The sequence below is a fragment of the Lissotriton helveticus genome, chromosome 3_1 (genome assembly GCF_964261635.1).
Source record: "Lissotriton helveticus chromosome 3_1, aLisHel1.1, whole genome shotgun sequence".
Taxonomy (NCBI): Eukaryota; Metazoa; Chordata; class Amphibia; order Caudata; family Salamandridae; genus Lissotriton; species Lissotriton helveticus.
The window spans coordinates 1,136,567,457-1,136,587,618 of NC_136061.1; the positions used below are offsets into that span (position 1 = coordinate 1,136,567,457).

Sequence of the window (20,162 nt, forward strand, 5' to 3'; positions counted from 1 at the left end):
ATCCCCCGCCAAGCTCGCCAAGAAATTCAGGACATGGACTACATCCGCCCCCACGGAATCGACACCCCGTCGCAAACACCAATGACGCCATCGGTGCCAGGCTGATTGATATCTCTTTGTCGTGCTATCCGACCATGCCTTGGAGAGCAAGTCCTCAGCCTTTCCCGAAAGACCTGGGAGCGTCCAGCGACGCCGGAGATCCTCCAGGCCATTAGTCTCAACGTTTCGTCTTGGACTAGACGATGAGGAACGAGATCTGGATCGAGAAGGATGTGAGGAGAGTGGGGGAGTGGGATTGGAAAATCCCAGGAAAGGTTCAGTAGAACTGGAAACCACACTTGAGACCTCCACTGCGGTGTGATCAACACCACCTCCGCTTGCTGGCGACGCAGGAGCGCAGACACCCTTGTAACCTCCCTCCAATTCTCATCATCCAGCTCCAACCCCTCTTCCCCCCAATGTGCCCTAAGGGACGTCAACGGGTCCTCCATATTATTAACGAGCTTTCTATAAATTAGAAAAGTAGTCTTCTCTGGGAGGTGCCTGTCCAGTACCCGGTCTTCGAGAGGGGAAGCATCGGAAAGAGTTGTGCCTCCAGGGATATGTGTAAGTAGACCGTGCCTAACCTGGAGGTAACAGTAGTTTTCATTTTCATGAAGGCTAAACTGCTGCTTGAAAGAGTCAAATGTGTGCACCGTGTCCTTCCCCCACACGTCTTTAATCTGCGTAATCCCAATAAGATCCCATTTATCGAATCCCTTGGATTTCCACAAACTTCCCAGCTTCTCTGAACTCCATAGGGGGGGTGCCAAGTGTGAATTTCCCCTCCCGCCCAAGCTGTCTGTTAGCCGTGTGCCACACGTGCACAGCGTGCGCCGTGAGTCCCGTCAGGGGAAATCGTCAAGGCCTGGCATATAGAGCCCGGCAATCCTACCCCCCGTCATACCAGGGAAGAGTGACCTTAGCGAATGCTATTCGGGATCTACCGTCCCAGAGAAGCCGTCTCTGGAGGGTCTCTATTTCCTTAAAATAGGATGCCGGTACCGGGTCCATTGTGTTCTGGAGGGCATATAAGATTCGAGGAAGGGCCATCATCTTAAAAAGCACCGCTCTGCACAGGAGGGAAAGTGGAAGAGCCTTCCAGCGCTCCACATCTCTCTGAAGACTGGTCAAAGGGTGATTTAAATTGTTAGCATACCTTAACTTTGCGTCGAGCGTGATGTAGATACCGAGGTATTTGAATCCCAATGGCTCAATCTGTATTGGGCAGTCCTGCGGTATTACCGGTGGATCACCCCTCAGGACGAAAAGCACCGATTTAGCCCAGTTTATTGTGAAACCGGAATACCTCCCGAATATAGCCAGCACATCCAGAAAACATCTCCGGGATCCCCTAGGGTTGGTGAGGTAAAGCAGGATATAGTCAGCATATAATGAAAATGTATCCTCCCAGTCCAAAGTCAACCTGCAGGCCTCTTATTGAGCGGGCCCACCGGACCCATGCAGCCAAGGGCTCAAGGGCGAGAGCGACCAGTAGCGGGGACAAGGGACATCCCTGCCTCGTGCCTCTACCGAGGGGAAAATCAGCAGACCTGCGATTGTTTACAACAACTCTAGCCAGTGGATTGGCATAGAGTAACAAACTCCGAACCGAAGCCCATCTTCCCCAACACTGCAAATAGGTAGGGCCACTCAACTCTATCAAAAGCCATGATGGCGTCCAAGGACACCAATACTGCCGGTTCCTGGATCGTTGAGGACCTACCCAGTATCCCATGGAGCCTGCACAAGTTCAGAGCTGTGTTACGGCAGGGCATGAACCCGGATTGGTCCGGGTGTATGAGGGTGGTGATTACCTTGACCAATCTTGTCGCCAGCAACTTTGCCAGGATTTTGGGCTCCACCCCCTTTTGTACCTACAGGATTTTGGGCTCGGATTTCAGCATCGAGATTGGCCTATACAAGGAACAAAGCGTCTTGGGTTTACCCGCCTTGTGGATGACCACAATGTTAGCCAAGCGCTGGTCATATGGGAGCTGGCTCCTCTCTCTACTCTCCAGGAACATAGACCGGATAAACGGGACGAGTTTATTAGCACTTAGTTTGTACAATTCAATGGGGATTCCGTTCGGGCCGGTGGCTTTCCCCGGGAGCACCCCCCTGATGGCATGCGCCACTTCGTCATCCGTGAGGGAGGAATCTAAATACTCTTGGTTTTCGTCCGAGAGTACCTGCATCTGGATATCTCTAATCATTGCATTATTGTCTTCCTCTGTGTACCCGCTGACCAGGGAATACACCCGCCATAATATTCAGAGAACTCATCCGCAACTGCCTGTGTCGGTGATTATTGTGGAACCCGTTCCCTGTAGTTCTGGCACCAGCCTCGATGCCCGATCTCCCTTCTCAAGCCACGCTATCAATTTACCGGCCTTGTCCCCATGTTCGTATATCTTGCTCTGAGTATCGCCGCTCTGAGCTATGGCCCTGTCTCTTGCGAGGCCTCTATAATCATCTTGTCGCAATTTTAGGAGGTGCATACTCTCCGGAATTGCTGCCCTAGCTACCTCCTCGTCCAAATTTATCACTTCCGCCTCTGCCCTTTCCATGTCCGCTAGGTGCTTCTTTTTCTTCCCCGCCACCAAGGATAGTACCTCCTCCCGAACTGTCTTATAAGCTTCCCACAGGGTCTGTGGTGACTCCACCGAGCCCCTGTTTTCTTGGAAATAGCTCTCTGTTACCTTAACGACCTCTTTCTTGGTGTCTGAGTCTTTCAGGTGCCATGCATTAATAGGAACCACCCTTCCCACTGCAAATTGACCAATCTCAAGCTGAAGCCATATGGGAGAGTGGTCAGAGATACCCCCCCCATAGGTGTCTCGCATCCTGGATCACGGCAGCCAGGGCCGCCGATATCAGAATGTATTCAATTCTAGACAGACTGTGATGCGCAGCGGACACGTGTGTGTATATTATAGCGCTGTTGGGTTACGCACCCTCCAACCGTCCATCAGTCCTGTCATGTTTAGGAAGTCGGAAGCCACATCTGTGCCTGTCTCAAAGCTCTGGCCGGGTGTCTGTCCAGCTCCACGTCTACCACCTCATTGAAGTCTCCTCCCATCACCAGGAGACCCAAAGGTAAAGTCAGGAAGATAGCGCCCAGGTCCCGAAAAGTATCAGATTGAAGGCCGGGCGGGACATATATGGACATGAAAGTAACTGTCGTCCCTTCCCACTGCCCTGATACACCAATGTAGCGGCCTCTCCGGTCAGATCAAGTAGCTTGAATGTCTAGGGGAAAAGAGTTTTTAACCAGGATCCCAACCCCTCTTGACCCCGTAGTGAACCCAACATGTGCAACCAACTTATAACCTCCATTATGAAGGGCCAAGCAACGATTATCAATAAGATGGGTTTCCTGTAATAAGACTACGTCCGGGGAGTGTCTTCTAATCAACTGGCCCGACCATTCCTTACTTAATCCTGTCTCCCAGGCCGTTCACATTCCAGCTTAGCACTTTTATCCCCGATCTCCGACTAATCTTCGACATTAAACCATTATGGATACAATACAATCACACTGTTGTCACCTGATGCAAAGAAAAAGAAAAGACAAAAAAACAAACACCTACCAAACAAACCCATGAACAGCGTGACCCCAGGCCCGCGGGGCCTCGCTAACCCCTCCCCCCTCCCTGCACCCCTGCTCACGGCTTACGCCCATCCCCAACTCGCAGTGTGCCTGTCACCCCACAATCTAACTCTACAAACTAACTAAAGGTAGTAACGAGGAGGAGATTCGAGGACCCGCCCTCTCCCCCCAGCCCCACATCAGACGTTGGTTCGTTATTTCGGAATCACCCACACACTCTCAATAATACTGCTCCAACAAATAACACACACCGATGGGTCGAGACCCACCACCGTGTAAATAACCATAAGTCGCCGTCTCGTCCGCCTCCCTCACTCCTGCCCCTGTTGTGCGCCTCTTCCATCTAAATTGTGTCCCTCTGATTCGGCCGGGGGATGAATATCGATCCAGTCCGCTGCAACATCCAGGTTGTCGAAAAAACCAAGTCCGCCCCTCGGCCTCCACTCTCAGTTTCGCCAGAAACATCATTGTATACCTCAGACCCTTGTCTCTTAATTTCTTCTTCACAGGTAAAAAGCTTTGACGCTGTCTCTGCACAAGCTGCGTGATGCCTGGAAAGAAGGAGAGGGTGGCGTTCTTGTTCCGAAGGGCCCCCCTCAGGCGGGCCGCCTGCAAACTAATATCCATGTCCCTGAAATTCAGGACTCTCGCAATCATCGGGCGAGGTGGCGCTCCAGGCCTGGGTCGCCCCCCGGGCACCCTGTGCGCCCGTTCAATCGTGAAAAAGTTACTCAGTCCCTTAGACTTGAGGTGGGTGAGGATGATATCCTCGACAAACAAGTCTGGGGCAGGGCTCTCTGCTTTCTCCGGTACCCCGAGGATGCGAATATTATTTTGTCGGGCCCTCCCTTCAAAATCGTCAAGCTTCTTGTCTGTCAGGGCTAGGGAGGCTTTAAGATCACGTACCTCCTGTTGGATCAATGCCATATCATCTATCAGACTGGCGGTCTTTATATCCAACTATTTGACCTCCCTTGCTTTCGTGAGATCCGCCCGGATGAGGTTGACCTCTATCGTGACCGTGTCCAGTTTGTTATCAAAAGATTCCATTTTATGCCCCAACGACGCCTGGACTCCCTCAATAGCCGCCATCACATCCTGAAGCGTCAGCACCGCTCGCCGACTGGGCCCGCTTCGTCTCCACAGGCGATCCTTTAGGCATAGTGTAAGGGTCCAGCTTGTTGGTCTGAACCTATTTAGACCCTCTGGAAGACCTGGGTCTGGCCACCATCAGCAACGCTCCTCAACTGCCACTTCCACCCCGAGCGTTGTGTGTTCGTGCGGGGCCCCAGGCCGATTCAGCCACACCCGCTAACCTGCCTTCTCTCCTTTCGTCTGACACCACCTTGTAGGACAGGCCAAAGCCGCAAGACGCCCCTGGGAGATGCGACCGTCCACGGCCCCAGAGCAGGATCTTCAAGAGGACTGGCCAGAACCAAGCCGATCGAAGCACGTCTCCCACAGGCCGGGGCCCTCACACCACACCCCGGCTGCCTGTGCTCTCACTTCCTGCTGTACAGAGAGGGCTTTGTTTCCTGTTCAGATGCCCCGCCGCCTGCTCCACCAGTTCCTCGCGCAGAGAGCCTCCAGCGCGCACAGGGGGGTACCGCCGGTGTCACAGGCAAATCCGCTCCTCTTGCGCGTGGCTGCGCTTCCCCGCGGCACCACTCCGTCGCACTTCTCCAGCGGGCCGGACAGGCGACTTCCGGTGTCCGGCCCACTGTTTATACTCTCCGGCACGGCCACTGGGTGCACGCAAGTCCCGGGTCCCAGCCACGTCCCAGGCCGCAGATATCGGGCGGCCTATCTCCGGCCCCCGGTATCGAGGCGGGTCCGGAGCAACAGTCGGGGACACAGCGTCACCTCCTCCGTAGGGCGGCAGGCTTCAACGACAGGATAAATTACAGGGTCACAGAGCTGGAGGGCTAGTTACGCGGAGCAGAGGTCCTAAGCGGCCATCTTGCTCGACGCGTAGCTCCTCCCGATCGGATGATTTTTAAGAAATATTTCAAAGTTGCAAAACTCGACACTGGGTAAGTACTCGACTGGCAGAGTTAAGGTTCTGGGGTAAGACTCAGGGGTTTCCCAGGGTCAGGTAGGTACAGTCGTTACACCCTCATCGGCACAGGGGCAGCTGGGTGCAGACTGAGTAGGCCCAATGTTAGCCTATGGCGGGCAGGGTGCCTTTGGTTGGTGACTGCTAGCTGGCAGGCCACGCGGCTCTGGGAGCTTGGCCCCTGGTCAATTACACAGGGCAAGTGGGGTAGTAGGATAGGACAGATGCTGCACTTCCAGTGGTACTCGGGCGGCTGGGTGCAGGGTGCTTTTGGGCTGTTGGGAGCCCAATGTATTTCAATGGGAAAGCTGCAAGACGAACAAAGGCTGCAAGCTCTGGGACGGAGTTTCTTCAGGTGCGACCACCACTTGCGAGAGGTAAGTTGGGAAGCTGTAGGTTAGGTAGCAACCCAGGAGTTGGGCACAGGGGACCGTGGGGCTCCGGGTGCAGGGGTGTCTTTTGGTGTCGGGAAATCTTACCCTCAGCTGGTCGTGGTTGGAGGGGTCCCTGGTTGTGAGGCTGCAGGTGTCGCCAGGAGCGTCAAGGAGAGTCCTTGGGTGCTGGATTTGTGATCACAGTCGCCGGGGGGGACGTCCTCGTGGGGTTACAGTTGTTGCAATACGCAACACAAGTTAAACACAAAATAACATTGAGCTCAATGGGAAGTTTTAAGTAAATGCAATAATCACTTTACAAATGTTTTTCGTACTCAGGGTTGGATCCTGGATTCAGCCCTGGTGCATTTCCTGTAAACAATTACAAGAAATCGTTTTTGTTACACAGGCGATTTTTAAGGAATATTTGTAAGTTTTGAAAATCGACACTTAGAAGAAATTCTGTCAAAAACCAGGCAATGTATTCCTATGGAGCAAAATTGGGTTAACAGTAAATCACGGTTACAATTACTTTTGAAGGTCAGTGCTGGGCACAAAGATCCAGCACTAGGGTCTCTCCTGATAGCAGGTGAGTAATTTTGTTTTTACTGTTAGGACGATTTTTAAAAAGTATTTGAAAGTTGCAAAACTTGACACTTCGAAGAAATTCTGAGTGAAACCCAGCCAATGTTACCCTAAGGAGAAAATCAAGTTATCGGTCTTTGGGTAAGTACTCGGCTGGCAGAGTTAAGGTTCTGGAGGTAGACTCAGGGGTCTCCCAGGGTCAGGTAAGTAAAATAGTTACACCCTCAGCGGCACAGGGGCAGCCGGGTGCAGAGTGGGTAGGCCCAATGTTATCCTATGGAGGATGGGGGGCCTTCGGTTGGTGGCTGCTAGCAGGCGGACCACGTGGTTGTGGGAGCTGAGCTCCTGGTCACTTACACAGGGCAAGTGGGGAAGTAAGATAGGATAGTTGCTACACTTCCAGTGGCACTTGGGTGCCCAATGTATTTCAATGGGAAAGCTGCAAGACGAACAAAGGCTGCAAGTTCTGGGACGGAGATTCTTCAGGTGCGACCACCACTTGCGAGAGGTAAGTTGGGAAGCTGTAGGTTAGGTAGCAACCCAGGAGTTGGGCACAGGGGGCCGTGGGGCTCTGGGTGCAGGGGTGTCTTTTGGTGTCGGGTAGTCTTACCCTCAGCTGGTCGCGGTTGGAGGGGTCCCTGGTTGTGAGGCTGCAGGCGTCGCCAGGAGCGTCGAGGAGAGTCCTTGGGTGCTGGATTCGTGGTCACAGTCGCCGGGGGGACGTCCTGGTGGTCTTTGTTCACTCAGGTACAGGCCGGGCTCAGAGGGTGCATAGTGTGCTGGATTCGCGGTTCCTGGCTGGCACCAGGGGTTGTTGCTGTTTGAGCAGAACCACTGCTCGTGGGATTCCCAGTCTTTGGATGAGCAAGGCAGTCCGGTCCTCCGGGGTTCTCGAGGTTGCTGACAACAGGAGACGCCGGGGTTTAGCAGGTTCGAGGGTCGACAGGCCTGTAGGGCTGGGGCCAAGTCAGTTGGTGTCGTCCTCTTGTTAGCAGCTGCACGGCAGGTCTTCTTTCTTTTTGTTCTTCTTGTAGTTTCGGAATCGGGATCTGAGGAAGGAAGGTTCAGGGTGCCCCTAAATACTCAATTTACGTTACAGGTAGGGGAAGGTCAGTGACCAATGAGTCCCTTCCTTGGGGTAAGTACACCCCCTATCCTGCCACTCTCCAGTGGGAGGGGGGCAGGAGCCTGTCTCTGATTGGGTAGGGCTCCCCATCCTCAAGATGGCGAGAGCCCGGGGTTGTGCTTCACCTCGCCTCCTCCACCTGAGGGGTCGGGTTGGCAGAGGCTGGCACACCCCCTTTCCTCACTTAGGTCTTCCTGCCTGTCTTCTCGCCAGAGTGGGGGCAGAACCAGTGGGGGCCAGTTGCTGAGTACAACAAATGGCCTGGAGAAGCTCACAAAGGCAGCATGCCTTTGAAGCTTCCCCTGCCCATCCTGGGGGAGGAGCCATAGCACCTCGCCTCAGGATGTGCATTGTTGCAGGCCCATGAGAGCGGATGGCTCTCTAGCCAGGGGTCCAGCAACATGTCTTCTGGGTGGCAGCCTAGGCAGCCTCCCAGTCAGGACACTGGTTGTGGGTTAGTTTCAGGGGGCAACTCTAAGTTGCCCTCGGTCGTGCACTTTACATTAAATCCCACACTGGCATCAGTGTGGATTTAATGTGCTGAGAAGTTTGATACCAAACTTCTCAGTCTTCAGTGTAGCCATCATGGTGCTGTGGAGTTCGTGATGACTACCTCCCAGCGCCATATACTCTTAATGGCAGCACTGCACTTTCAGTGCCCAGGAATGTACCTGGGTACTGTAGGGGTACAGGGCTCGTGCACCTGTACCCACACCACTGGCATAGGGCACCCAGCTAGAGGGGTGACTGAGCTATGCCAGGGTAGTGTGTTATGGGCATGGTACACAGGGATGTGTGCCATGTTGACTTTGTTTTGTACTGCACCAAGACACTTGTGTGTGTGTCAGGGTACAGGGCCTCTAAGGGGGGCACAAGAAGTGCTGCAGCCCTTTGCTGTCTTCTGTGGTCACAGTGCCCTGGGTACCTAGGGTACCATTTACCAGGGGCTGACATGTAGCCAGAGATGCTAATTGTGTTTGTTTTTGGGGAAAGAACTGATTCTGGGGAATGACTGACAGGGGCACAGGGCACACCAAGGAAAAGTGCATCAGTTATCAGGCAAAAAGTGGGGGGTTACTGCAACAGAAACCCACTTTCCTACAATAATTCACCAGAAAACTTTTATCACCTTTTTAAAATATTGGCTTCACGATTGAGCCCTTTCAACATAGGGGAATATTCCCAGTTTTGGACACACACAGAAAAGATGGGAGTACATTTTAGGCCCACCATTTCAAAATCTCTGACCGGAGGTCCTGCAGTACTGCTCACGTTTATTAAATTAATAGCTGCTGAAATTGAATTTAAGGTGAATAATGTATTTTGGCATGTGGTATAGAGGGTGGATCGTTACAAGTATCACCCGACAACAGCCATAGACATGTATCAAATAAGCAATCTCAAATCCCCTAAATTTGTTACGTTTATGAGAAGCTGCCAATTAGGTCTATAAAACTTTTGCATAATTTAATTTGTCAGCCTTGTTTTGACTGCAGGGACCTCTTTTACTCTAGACTGCAGTTTCCTTAATATACTTTAGTTATTCGCAACTAATATGAAGGAATGTTTTGATATCCGAATCTATGTCTTTTTGGATCCCACCTCCTGGTTTGAAGGGAAAAAAGCCACATGCTATAACTTTTTCATTGCCTTTCTATACCAGTCAAGCTCATCTGTAAAATCATCTATATTAGAAAACAGTCTTGCAATCAAGAAAGCCACATTATCGAATTTGTATCCAAGAGAATGGGTGGCATGAATTACTCATAATTCAGCCATCTGGAAATCTGCTTTTGTCTGACTGAGGAACTAACTGCAAGTGCCTCCTCATTCATTCGTTTTACTATTATGCTATGGTCTAGACTTCATCCCAGTTTGAGCAGGTCTGGCCATGCTCTTGTCTCGATATGTGAAAGAGCTTCATTAAACTCTTCCCTTAATCCCTGGAAAAAGTTTGTCCTTTTTCTGTACATGGCAAATCACTTCAATAAGTGGTGATTGAAGTGGGTTAGGCATGTTAGAATACCACACTATCTTATTCAAATCCACATGTTTATCTTGTTTGGTGCATCTTTAGTAAATTCAACTGAACTCTGTAACAAAATCCACTCAATAGGGGATCGGGTTGATAGCTTTAACCAAATGTGTGTAAACTAGGATGTTGCATCCGTGGGCAAATACAGAATCAGAAATTCCACCTTATTGGCATTTGGGAATGATAGTTTGATACTTGTGGTGCTATTAAACCCAGGTAAAAAAAAGTGCTTGTGTTGTAGTGTCTTTGTAAACCCTGTATGGAGATTGTCCAATAAACCGAGTCAGCGGAACAAAGGCCGATGGTCAGTGCACTTGTACTTCACAGTAGTCAAAGGACAGACATATCAGAAATGAAATTTGAATGCTTGATCTGGCTTGTCTTGATATTGGTTGCTGTGGTACTTTCATAGTGTAATAAGACATCAATTGGATCCAAACAGTTCTCGTGTGTTTCTGCCCAAAACCTTTTTTTTTTTTTTTTTTTTTAACAGCAAGCTTATAAAAATCTTGAGGATGTACCAAATATTCATGCCAACCATTCTCTTACTCAGTTGGACAAAAAACGGATTTCCAGAGGATTGAATCATGAGGAATTGTTGTTTGTATGGCTACCATTGTGTCCATAAAGCAGTATAAATATATTCATGTTATGTGTATTTATAAAGCGCACTATCACCCATGAGGCTATCCTTGCAATTAATTATCGATAATCACTTACCTACAATATACAAAATTGTGTATCAATAACACTTCTCAAAGATCAATTATTATTAAGCCAACTTAGTAGCATTAATGGAAATAAAAGAAATGGTGATGGTCAACAGTGTCCATAGATATCCCAGGCCTCTTTATTGCTTGGATAATGAAGATGACATCTGAAAGATCCTATCGAGTAGTAAATATAGCAGTAATCAAGAACCTAAAAGCACGTCTTCTGGTGTACTGGAATAGGTCGAAATGTATTCTAGTGAAGAGATCAGTAGGATATTCTCGTTAAGTTTATTTTGGCACATTGAATTTAAGCAATGTATCAAAGATCCCATTAGTAAAATGTAATAAGATTAATCTAAAAATATATCCAAATATAATACAAAGAGTAACTTAACATTTATTATTTAAATTCCAAGACCTGTAGTGAGGCCTCATTGATAACTACTTTGATTTGTATTCTGTTGTTTTAAAGAAGGAATTCTCAGAAATTGTTTACTGTCCTTAGAATGGGCTAACTTGCACTTTAGTTTGTAGATATGGATGTTTATGTATATAGCACTTGGCAATTTGATTTCTACAATGACACATTAAAGAAATAGCATATTAGCATATGACGCTTCTGAAATTGAGTTTGCAGACCTGCATCTTGATGTGTAGTTTGGTCTTTTAGAGGAGGAAAGTTTAATATTCAACTTTCTAAAAAAATCTATATATATATATATATTTTTTTAATATCACAATTGATTTAGTTGCTGTTTTGTGATGTTCTATATTTTACCCTGTTTGCACTCCTCTCTTGCACTTTATAGATTGAATTGATGATGAATTGGATATTCTATGCAGTGAGATGTATTTTGTGAACTTTCTGTGAACCTGTAAGAAACCTCAAAAATACAATTTATTTAAAAAAAAAAACCTATTCAGGCATGAAAAAATTAAAAACCAATCTTCTCTTGCTCTCAAAAAAGAATTACTTTGAAATATGTATATATTAAAAAGTGAGTTTCAGAATGAGTAAAGGTACTCATAGTTTCTATTCTCCTAACGGATGGTATGTTTTACAGCAATTCCTAATGTGATTTTCGAATTTTCTGATTTAGTAGACTGTTAGCCATTGTTAGAAAATGACTTTAGAAATCCTTTGTCTTCTACTATGCCAAACATAATGTGGAAAAGACTGTTTTTAGTTATTGTTCAAAAAGAGTGCAATTCTTTCCCTGAAGGACTGGTAGGCCGCTACAAAAGGGAAGCTACGCAGGTTCTCCTCCGAAGGGGTTTCTTTATTAGTCATAAGCGATTAATTTTCTCACCTTGGTGTGGGATTGCAAAGCACTTTTCTTTTTACAAATGTATATATATTAACTACATAGGTTTGCTGCAGCGTAGGTGCTTTTTTTCATAGCCAAAAGTGTCTGCAACTTTGTATAAACGCTGGCTGATTCTCTTCCCTACAGTGATTTCTACAGGAAAAGAGTGCACATCAGTAGCTCAGCTGTTAAACCACAAATCAGAATCTTGTACCAGATAACTGACCCTTGGTCTGAAGTTGGAATCTATTCTGAAACAGTATGCTTTGCCAGGCTACAGGTGCCAGGTTTCCTGCTTGATGGGATGGACATTGTTGGAGTCTGGCAGGCATTAGGGCACAGGCCTTACCATTTTAATAATAGCTCAGTAAATTCAGAAGGTTCAGGCTGAGATTCACAAGGACGAGGCAGAGTGTTACGCTTTGTTGGTCTCATGCCCAACTCGGTGAACATGACTGCAGGAGATGTAGAGGACATCTAGTTTGGAGGGGAAGGAGAGGGAATCTTGGGTTAAGAATTAATAGAGGCGATCAATCAAGGAAGGGTTGCATCTTTGTTTATGTCTGTTGTATCACTACATAAGTAGTATGAACTTCCAAGCATACTGTCTCATCAATGTCTGCTTGATTGACTAGTTTAAAATAATCTGTTTTCCTTTGAAGTTTAATCACACCACGAAAATGGAGGTACATTTTGTTTGTGTTGATCATTAGTGAAATTTGTTAATATTCTAGAAAGGCACCTTGAGTATATATTATTGTAATGCGGTTGCCATCACTTTTGCAGGTCGTATCCGGTGCATCAAAGAATGGGGGTTTGCCTGTTAAAAACAAAGAAGACGAGGAGATAGCAAAAGGTATGCCAAACATCTAAAAGAAACTTGAAACCAAACCGAAATGGATATAACTGGAAATGTAAACTCTTGTCATTTCTATTAAGGACAGTTACACACAACCATGCTTTCCTGCACCTTTATACAATAAAGAACATCCAATAGATCCGGTACACACCTAGCTATAAAAGTACAATAGTGCTGTACAAGCAGAGTCTGTTGAGGTGAGGAATGGTGTAAGTATTGAGTACTGTGCAAGCAGAGTGGGTTTCAGTGAATTAGGGGTCTACTGGACTTGTTCACAGCGTGCAAAGCTCGGATTTGGCAGTGGTTGTTTAAGATGATAGTTCTTAACTCCTTTCAGAACTTCAAGAAAGTAATTGAAGTCTGAGTATGCGGGAGGAGAGGAAGGTTGCCTCTAGCCTTTGACCATGGTTTCAGGAGTTTTGCTTCTGCGCTTTTTGTTTCCTGCAGTTTTGAATCCAATCTTCTGGTATTGCATTGACTGCAAGATATGTCATTTTCTCTGATTGGAATGCTGCCATCACAGCTTTGTAGATGATTAAGCAGATCTTGAAGATGCCGCAGGCTATCCAGGGCAGTCAGTGTAGGTCAGTCAAGGTAGGTGCAATGTGATCGAATTTCTATTGTCCTTTGAGGCAAGCGGCTGCATGTATAACACTCATTAGCTGTTCCATGGGGATAATGAGTAATAACGAGAGAGCTGCAGTAATCTGTATGTAAAAAATGGGATTCTTGTAGATGCCATGTTCTGGGGTGATATCAACAAAGTTAACACCAAAGTGGTTGTATTTCAGGTTTGTTCAAGACAGAGAAGAAGACCTCCTTGTATATTTGTTCTGATACTTATGATGGGCCTGAATGACACTTGGTTTTGCTATGTGTGTTGGTTCTGGACAGTGTTTTTCACCATTCCTTTTTTGCTTGTGAATAGCTGGATATCCTTGATATACCAAAATTAGTTCTCTGAGATAAGTCCCTGTCTTCCTAAAGCTAGGACTATAATATGTACAGGGACAGCAATGGTAAGGGAGACTGAGATATATCGATGATGAGAATGGGTGTGAGTTTAATTCCTCTGAGGCATGTCATGAAGAAGAGACAGGGATTTATAAAGGACTTCAAATGTTTTAAAATTCCAGACAGACAGATAGATGTCATGGTTTTGCTATGTGTGTTGGATTCAATATGATTTTGTTAATTGTTCAAAATAAACCTTTTTGTAGACTTTATAGTTTTCACTGGAATTGGTAATATGTTTGTTTGCAATTAGACTGATGCATTGTTTAGTGGGGCATCCTCTGAAGTTGAGACTGCTTTAGGTGCAGACTACAGAGGGCTTGACTCATGGCTTCTAGTGGGTCCTTCGTTAGGGAGTGAGATAATGTATTGAATGGCTTGAACTAATAGCAGTGAAGGAGTGGTGTGACCAAGCTTTATTTCTACATGTTTGGTATGTAAGTGAGGAAAGTGATGTAATGAAAGGTCTAGAATGGGGCGTGGCTTGGCCGGAGCAGATGGCGGACGAGTAAGCAGAGAGCTTGGCATCAGCTTCGTAGTTATCCTGCTTTATTGGAAGTCCGGAGCTGCCCAGGCACCGTAGGTGCCCCCCCTCCCCCACCGTTGGTTGCGCACATGAGGAGTGTCCCTGTGATATGCATCGCAGCTCACAGTGAATTTTGACTGCAGCAGAGGAGCCGCGCTGAGAAGACAAGAGGGCTCAAAATGGCGGCGGGAGCAGCTAAGACACATGCAGAGCACTGACCCCTGTGCTACCAGTGGGGACAATTTGTTGTGCGGAACTGGGACACCGTTGCTGATCATGGCGCTCCGTTACCACTGCTAGCGAAGAGAAGTTCAGGCTAGCGGATCTGCGGTGGGCGGCGCCACCTGGAAGGTGTAGGCGACTGCGCCCTGAGACGCTGGGTCGGAGGCAGAGCAGAATCCTGCCTGCAGGCGGAGGAAATCCCTCGGAGAGGGATCTGGTGCTGTCTAGGCAGCCGAGCTGGTGCGGCACCCTGGCATATTTGTTATAGGTCGGCGGACCCCTAAAGATCTGGGAGCAGAGCACTAATTGCATACTGCCGTAGGGCGTTCAATGCCCAATCTGGAGGTGGGAGGGGAGCGAATGGATCGCACGAGATCGGTGATGTAGGATTGGCTGGGCGGCTGACCCGAGGGCCCTTGCTACCAGGCTGGCCAGCTGACGAGGAGTGTTGTTGGGGTCGAGGGGGATGCCATCCGAGGCTTTCCCGGGGAGGTGATCGGCGGGAGCGGCCCTCTGGGGTACGGAAACCCCTGGTGGAGCTGACACTGGTGCTGAGACTGGGGCTTGCTCTGGAGGACACAGCCTACTGCCCAGGGAGCACATACATAGCTGAGGAACGCGAACAATGTAGGGACTGCCTGCTGCGTTTGGAGCTGGACCTTGGAAGGGCTTCGGGCGGATGGACCGGGAAGCTGATAGGAGCGGTTGCAGACCCTGGTAAAAGCAGAGTATCACAGGGAGGAAACACGCAGCATAAACTGGTAAGGTGGCGGCTGCACTGGAAGCGATGGCATAGTGTTGGATCTTAGAGAGCTGATGCGCCATTGGGGAGCTGGCTACCTGGGACTTGATATATAGAGGCCCCCACTTGGGAGGAGACTGTTGAGATTGGACCGGAGCTCCAGTTCCCTCGATGGCGGCATGAACAGAGGGGCAAATGTGAGCGAGCCTGAAGCCAGCTGGTGGGTTGGGGCTCAAGAGAGGACACTAGGCATTGTACCCTGGGATTGAATTGACCAAGTGGGCCAGACTGGGCCCTGCCGAGCCCTCGGTAAGCCTCGTAACTCGCACCACTACCCCTTGGGAGTGCTTGACGCCAGACGGAGGGAGCAGTTGAGGAGCGCAGAGTGGACCTCTGACACTATGGGTAAGCCAAAGGGGCTTCAGGCTGGAGTCCCCCAAGACCAGGAGGATGATCCTATGGATCAACCGTGGGCTGCTCAGGAAGATCCGGTACAGCAACAGCTAAAACAAATACTAGAGGCAATAGCGGACACGAAAGCGACCCTTCACCAAGATATTAGCACAGTCGCAATGGGTCTTGGCCTGCTACGGGATGAACACAAAAAGCTTTCGGAAATGGTCAAGAAGACTGAAATCACCATTGCAGAGTTTGCACCGGTGCAGAAAGACATGACGCAACAAATGAAGGCCATAACAGATCGGGTAACTGTCCTGGAGCGTAGGGCCAAAGATGCAGAAGGGGAGCAGTTAGAGAAACAACATCTGGGTGGTGGGGCTCCTGGAGGGGATGGAAGGGAGTGATATGGTGGCCTTCCCAGAGGACTGGTTCAGGAGTTAAATAGCCCCGGAGGGCCTCACTGCCTTTTACACCCTTGAGAGAGAGCATAGGGTCTCAGTTAGGCCGTTTGCCCCGGGAGACCACTGAGACCGGTGGTGGCCTGCCTGCTTCATTTTCGAGATAGGGACCTGCTACTGCAAAAAGCAAGAACGGATGGCCCCTTCATTGTAGATGTTGCTAAGGTTACGCTGTTCCTGGATTATACCTTGGAGGTGCAAAGGAGGCAAGCCTCCTATGTGGCAGTCAAGAAAGCGCTAAGGGACGATGGTCCCCAGTATTCCCTGATGTAGCCGGCCTGGTTGCGCATTATACTAGATGGGACCACGCACTATGTCGACTCTTCTAAGAATGCATGGGACTGGCTGGAGAGGTACAGAAAAGAAACACCGCGAGGAGAGAACACTGGGGAGTCACAGGAACAAACCGTGAACCGGCAGCTGTGTCCACACCGTCGACTCCATAACAGAACCCAGAAGAAACCCACGACCTGCCAAATGGCTCGGGAACAAGTAGAGGCACTACAAGTAGTGGTGGTGCTGGCACTGGCACTGGTTCGGACTGTTCTGTCAGCCGAAGAAGCTGGCTCTACAAGAGACTCCGTGGATAATGACTTGGACACGCCACGGGGTAGCGGCGATCGGCTACCTGAGGTGACACCATAGACGGCGGATAATATTATCTGAGTGAGGGTGGTATGTTAAAAGTGAGCAGGATGACTAGCAGAACATTTATGCTGCTCAGAACTGGAGTAAGCTCTGGACTGTCCTGTTCAGGATGGGACTGATGTGCACTGGATAGTGAGGAGGGGGGGCAGGCATGTCACTAGTGCAGTTTTCATTGTAAGATCATTGACATTTGTACCACCAAAGACTTGAAATGTGTATCATGGATTGGACGGGGTATGTACTCTGTGGCACCGGCATAAACGACATGCTTATTTAGTACATAGGGGGCTCCATATAGCACTGCTGCTTGAAGCGCATTTGCAGGCGCAGGAAGGAGCAGCGTTACAACGGCACTGGCGAGGCCAGGTGTTCTACACAGCCTATTCCGCATTTGCGCGGGGAGCATTGATTTGGGTGCAAGCGGGGGTGCCCTTCCAGTGCAGGGAACGGATTATAGACACGGAGGGGGAGGTACGTAGTGGTACTTGGGAAATTGGATGGGCGCTATATAGCTTTGGGGAGCATATATGCTCCCAACACAGAACAACCTGATTTTTTTGCACACTTGTCAGGGAAGTTAGCACCCTATATCACTGGGTCAATTTTGATTGGTGGGGACTTTAATTGTATCTCGGATGTGCTTTTGGACCGCTCACACCCCCCGCTTCCCAGTGCGCCCTTTCATAAGATAGCAGAGGCGAGGTGAAATTGCCAGAATCGCCGGGTCCTGGTGGATCCATGGCGGGCACAACACCCGGGGGAGCGCGACTACTCTTTTTATTCCGCATTACATGACCTTCATGTGCGCTTGGATGCATTTCTATGCTCTCCGGTAGTACATGCAGGAGTACAGAACAGCGAGTATCTTGCTAGGACATTGTCCGATCACAACCCTCTGTTACTCCGGATTCAATGGTCGCAAGTGCGAGCCAGGATACCAACTTGGAGATTACGCCCAGAGATATTAGAGGACCAAGTGTTTAGTGATAATGTGGGCACGTCCATAACTCAATATTTTAGGGACAATGAGGGTTCAGCCTCAACTTCTTTAGTGGAGTGGGACGCCTTTAAAACAGTGATTCGGGGTTGTGGTATTGCTGGGATGGTGGGCGTACGTAGGGTACTGCTAGCCGAACTCGGGACAATGGAACATCACTTAGGGGAGGTGGAGAAAGCTAGTCCTGGGAGGCCGGACAAACGGGGGGAACCAGAGGAGGCACGAGAGGCAGTGGCGGCTCAAGTGGAACGCTTTCGATGTTTCGATCACAAAGCATATATTGCACGCACCCATTTCGAAGGAGACAAATCTGGCGCACTCCTGGCCTGGCTGGCTAACCCATCGCGCAGAGGCTCGACGATTCTGGAAATCTGAGACCCCCCAGGTGGGTGCTTGCTATACACAAGAAGGTATAAATTAGCTGTTTTACGATTACAATGAGGACTTGTATGAGAGCAAGACGACCCAAACAGAGGATGACTTGAATGGGTTTACCAGGGACCTCCCACTCCCACAGATGAGTGCCGAACAGGCGGAGTTGTTAGGCACAGACATTGAAATCTGGGAAGTGCGGGCGGCTATTAAGCTTATGGCACGGAATAAAACTCCCGGGACGGACGGCCTTCCAATAGAATTTTATCTAACCTATACTGAATTGTTTGCGCGGCGACTGGTGGCGCTCTACAAGGATGTAAAACTTTTGGGTAGGCTTCCAGTCTCAATGAGGGAATCAGTTTTCAGCCCTCTTCTTACACCTGGTAAGCTGACATGGGACCGGTCTGCTTACCGTCCGCTCTCCATGCTTAATACTGATTAAAAATATTGAGTTGCATTTTAGCCACTCGACTATTACTGCTCATGCCGACTATCATACACCAAGATCAGGCTGGATTTATTCCCGCTCGGAACACAGCCTTAAATATTCAGAGCTTCATGCAGATTCTAGAAGCAGACACCTACTTGAAAGACACGGCCAGAGTGTTTGCGGTTGATATCGAAAAAGCATTCAGCAGCCTAGAATGGCCCTATCTACTCCACGTCATGGCAACATTTGGGCTGGGGGACAAGTTTATAGAGTGGACGGCTTAACTTTATCATTACTCAACGGCACGGCGTAGAACGGGTAGGTCGATTTCTGACGGTTGGGATGGGGGTAGAGGTACCTGGCAGGGATACCCGCTGTCCCCGGTCCTATTTGTGCTGGCCATGGAGCCACTGGTAGCGAAGGCCAGGACGGGATGATACTACCAAGTATTGCAGGCACACAAGAATGTTCACGACATGGCCCTATATGCTATGACTTGCTCATGTTCTTGAAAGATACATGGTAGGCGCTTTTGGGGGCGAAGGCATTATTACACGAACTGGGAGTGGTGTCGGGACTTAAAGTGAATTGCGCAAAATCGGGGCTGTTCCCTGCTGTCGGAGACAAAGTCGGTCCGCAGACCACAGCAGGGTTGCAATGGGAATGTAGGTGCCTCCCGTACTTAAGGGTCAAGATATACCACACACAAGCGAATATGTTGAAGCGCAACATTGGCAGAGCACTGAGAGGCCTGGCGAGTTGCTTTGAGTTCTGGGGGACACTTCTGCTGTCAGTGGCTGGGTGAGTGGCACTACTTAAAATGGTAGCCCTTCCCAGGCTATTGTATTGCTTTGGGACCCTGCGGTTTGGATTCCTGCACGGATTTTCAAACCGCTCATATCCATGGTGACATGCTTCCTGTGGGGCACTGGTAGACGGAGGGTGGCTTTGACTGTCTTGATCGCCCGAGGTCAGAAGGGGGATGGGCAGTTCCAGATTTTGAAACCTATTATATAGCTGTCCAGCTGCAATGGATTTTGCAATAGGTAGCGGCAAGGCTGCGTGGCCCAGAAGAGGCGAAAAAAAGAGTCCCCACATTGGGATTACTTGCACGAATACTGGTTGGTACTCTACCAGAGGATCTTAAAATGGCATGGCAGTGCTGGAAATGGAGTCTGAGGCGAGCTGGCAGTGCGGTCCCATATGCTTCTGATATACCGCTATCCATGTGTGAGGCACTGCCCCATGGAGGCTCTTGGCAGGGTTTGGCAGACTGGGCTGGGAAAGAGTTGACTACCATAGGGGTCCTATACCACCTTTCCGAGAATTGCAGGAGCGCTTTGACTTGAGATGTGGGGATTTCTTGCTTCATGTGGCGCTTACCCCTGCTATCGATGCCCACTGGAAGGAGGGCCTAAATGAACCACGCACCTCCCAGGGCTGCCAATATATGGTAGTTGCAATGGGCAAGTTTAAAGCTGCGACATGTCTGTACAAGCGATTGATCCCTAGGTGTCCTTAAGCGTAAATGGGAGGAAGATTTGGGGAAAGCGCTACCAGATAGGGTCTGGGCCGAGGTAGTGGAGAGAGCATGGAAGAGCTCCAGGAATGCCCGTTTTCAACTAGTGCACTTTGATATCTTAC

At 49.1% G+C, this 20,162-nt stretch overlaps 1 protein-coding gene across 3 annotated transcripts in view; it reads left to right on the plus strand.

Annotated features, from left to right (window-relative positions):
* STAM2 (signal transducing adaptor molecule 2) overlaps window positions 1–20,162 on the plus strand; it is a 489,661-nt gene that overhangs the window by 177,234 nt on the left and 292,265 nt on the right. For all 3 annotated transcript variants that reach the window (XM_078681742.1, XM_078681743.1, XM_078681744.1), the window contains exon 6: window positions 12,635–12,704. In XM_078681742.1, coding sequence (XP_078537868.1) covers window positions 12,635–12,704 — 70 coding nt within the window. The remainder of the gene's footprint in view (window positions 1–12,634; window positions 12,705–20,162) is intronic.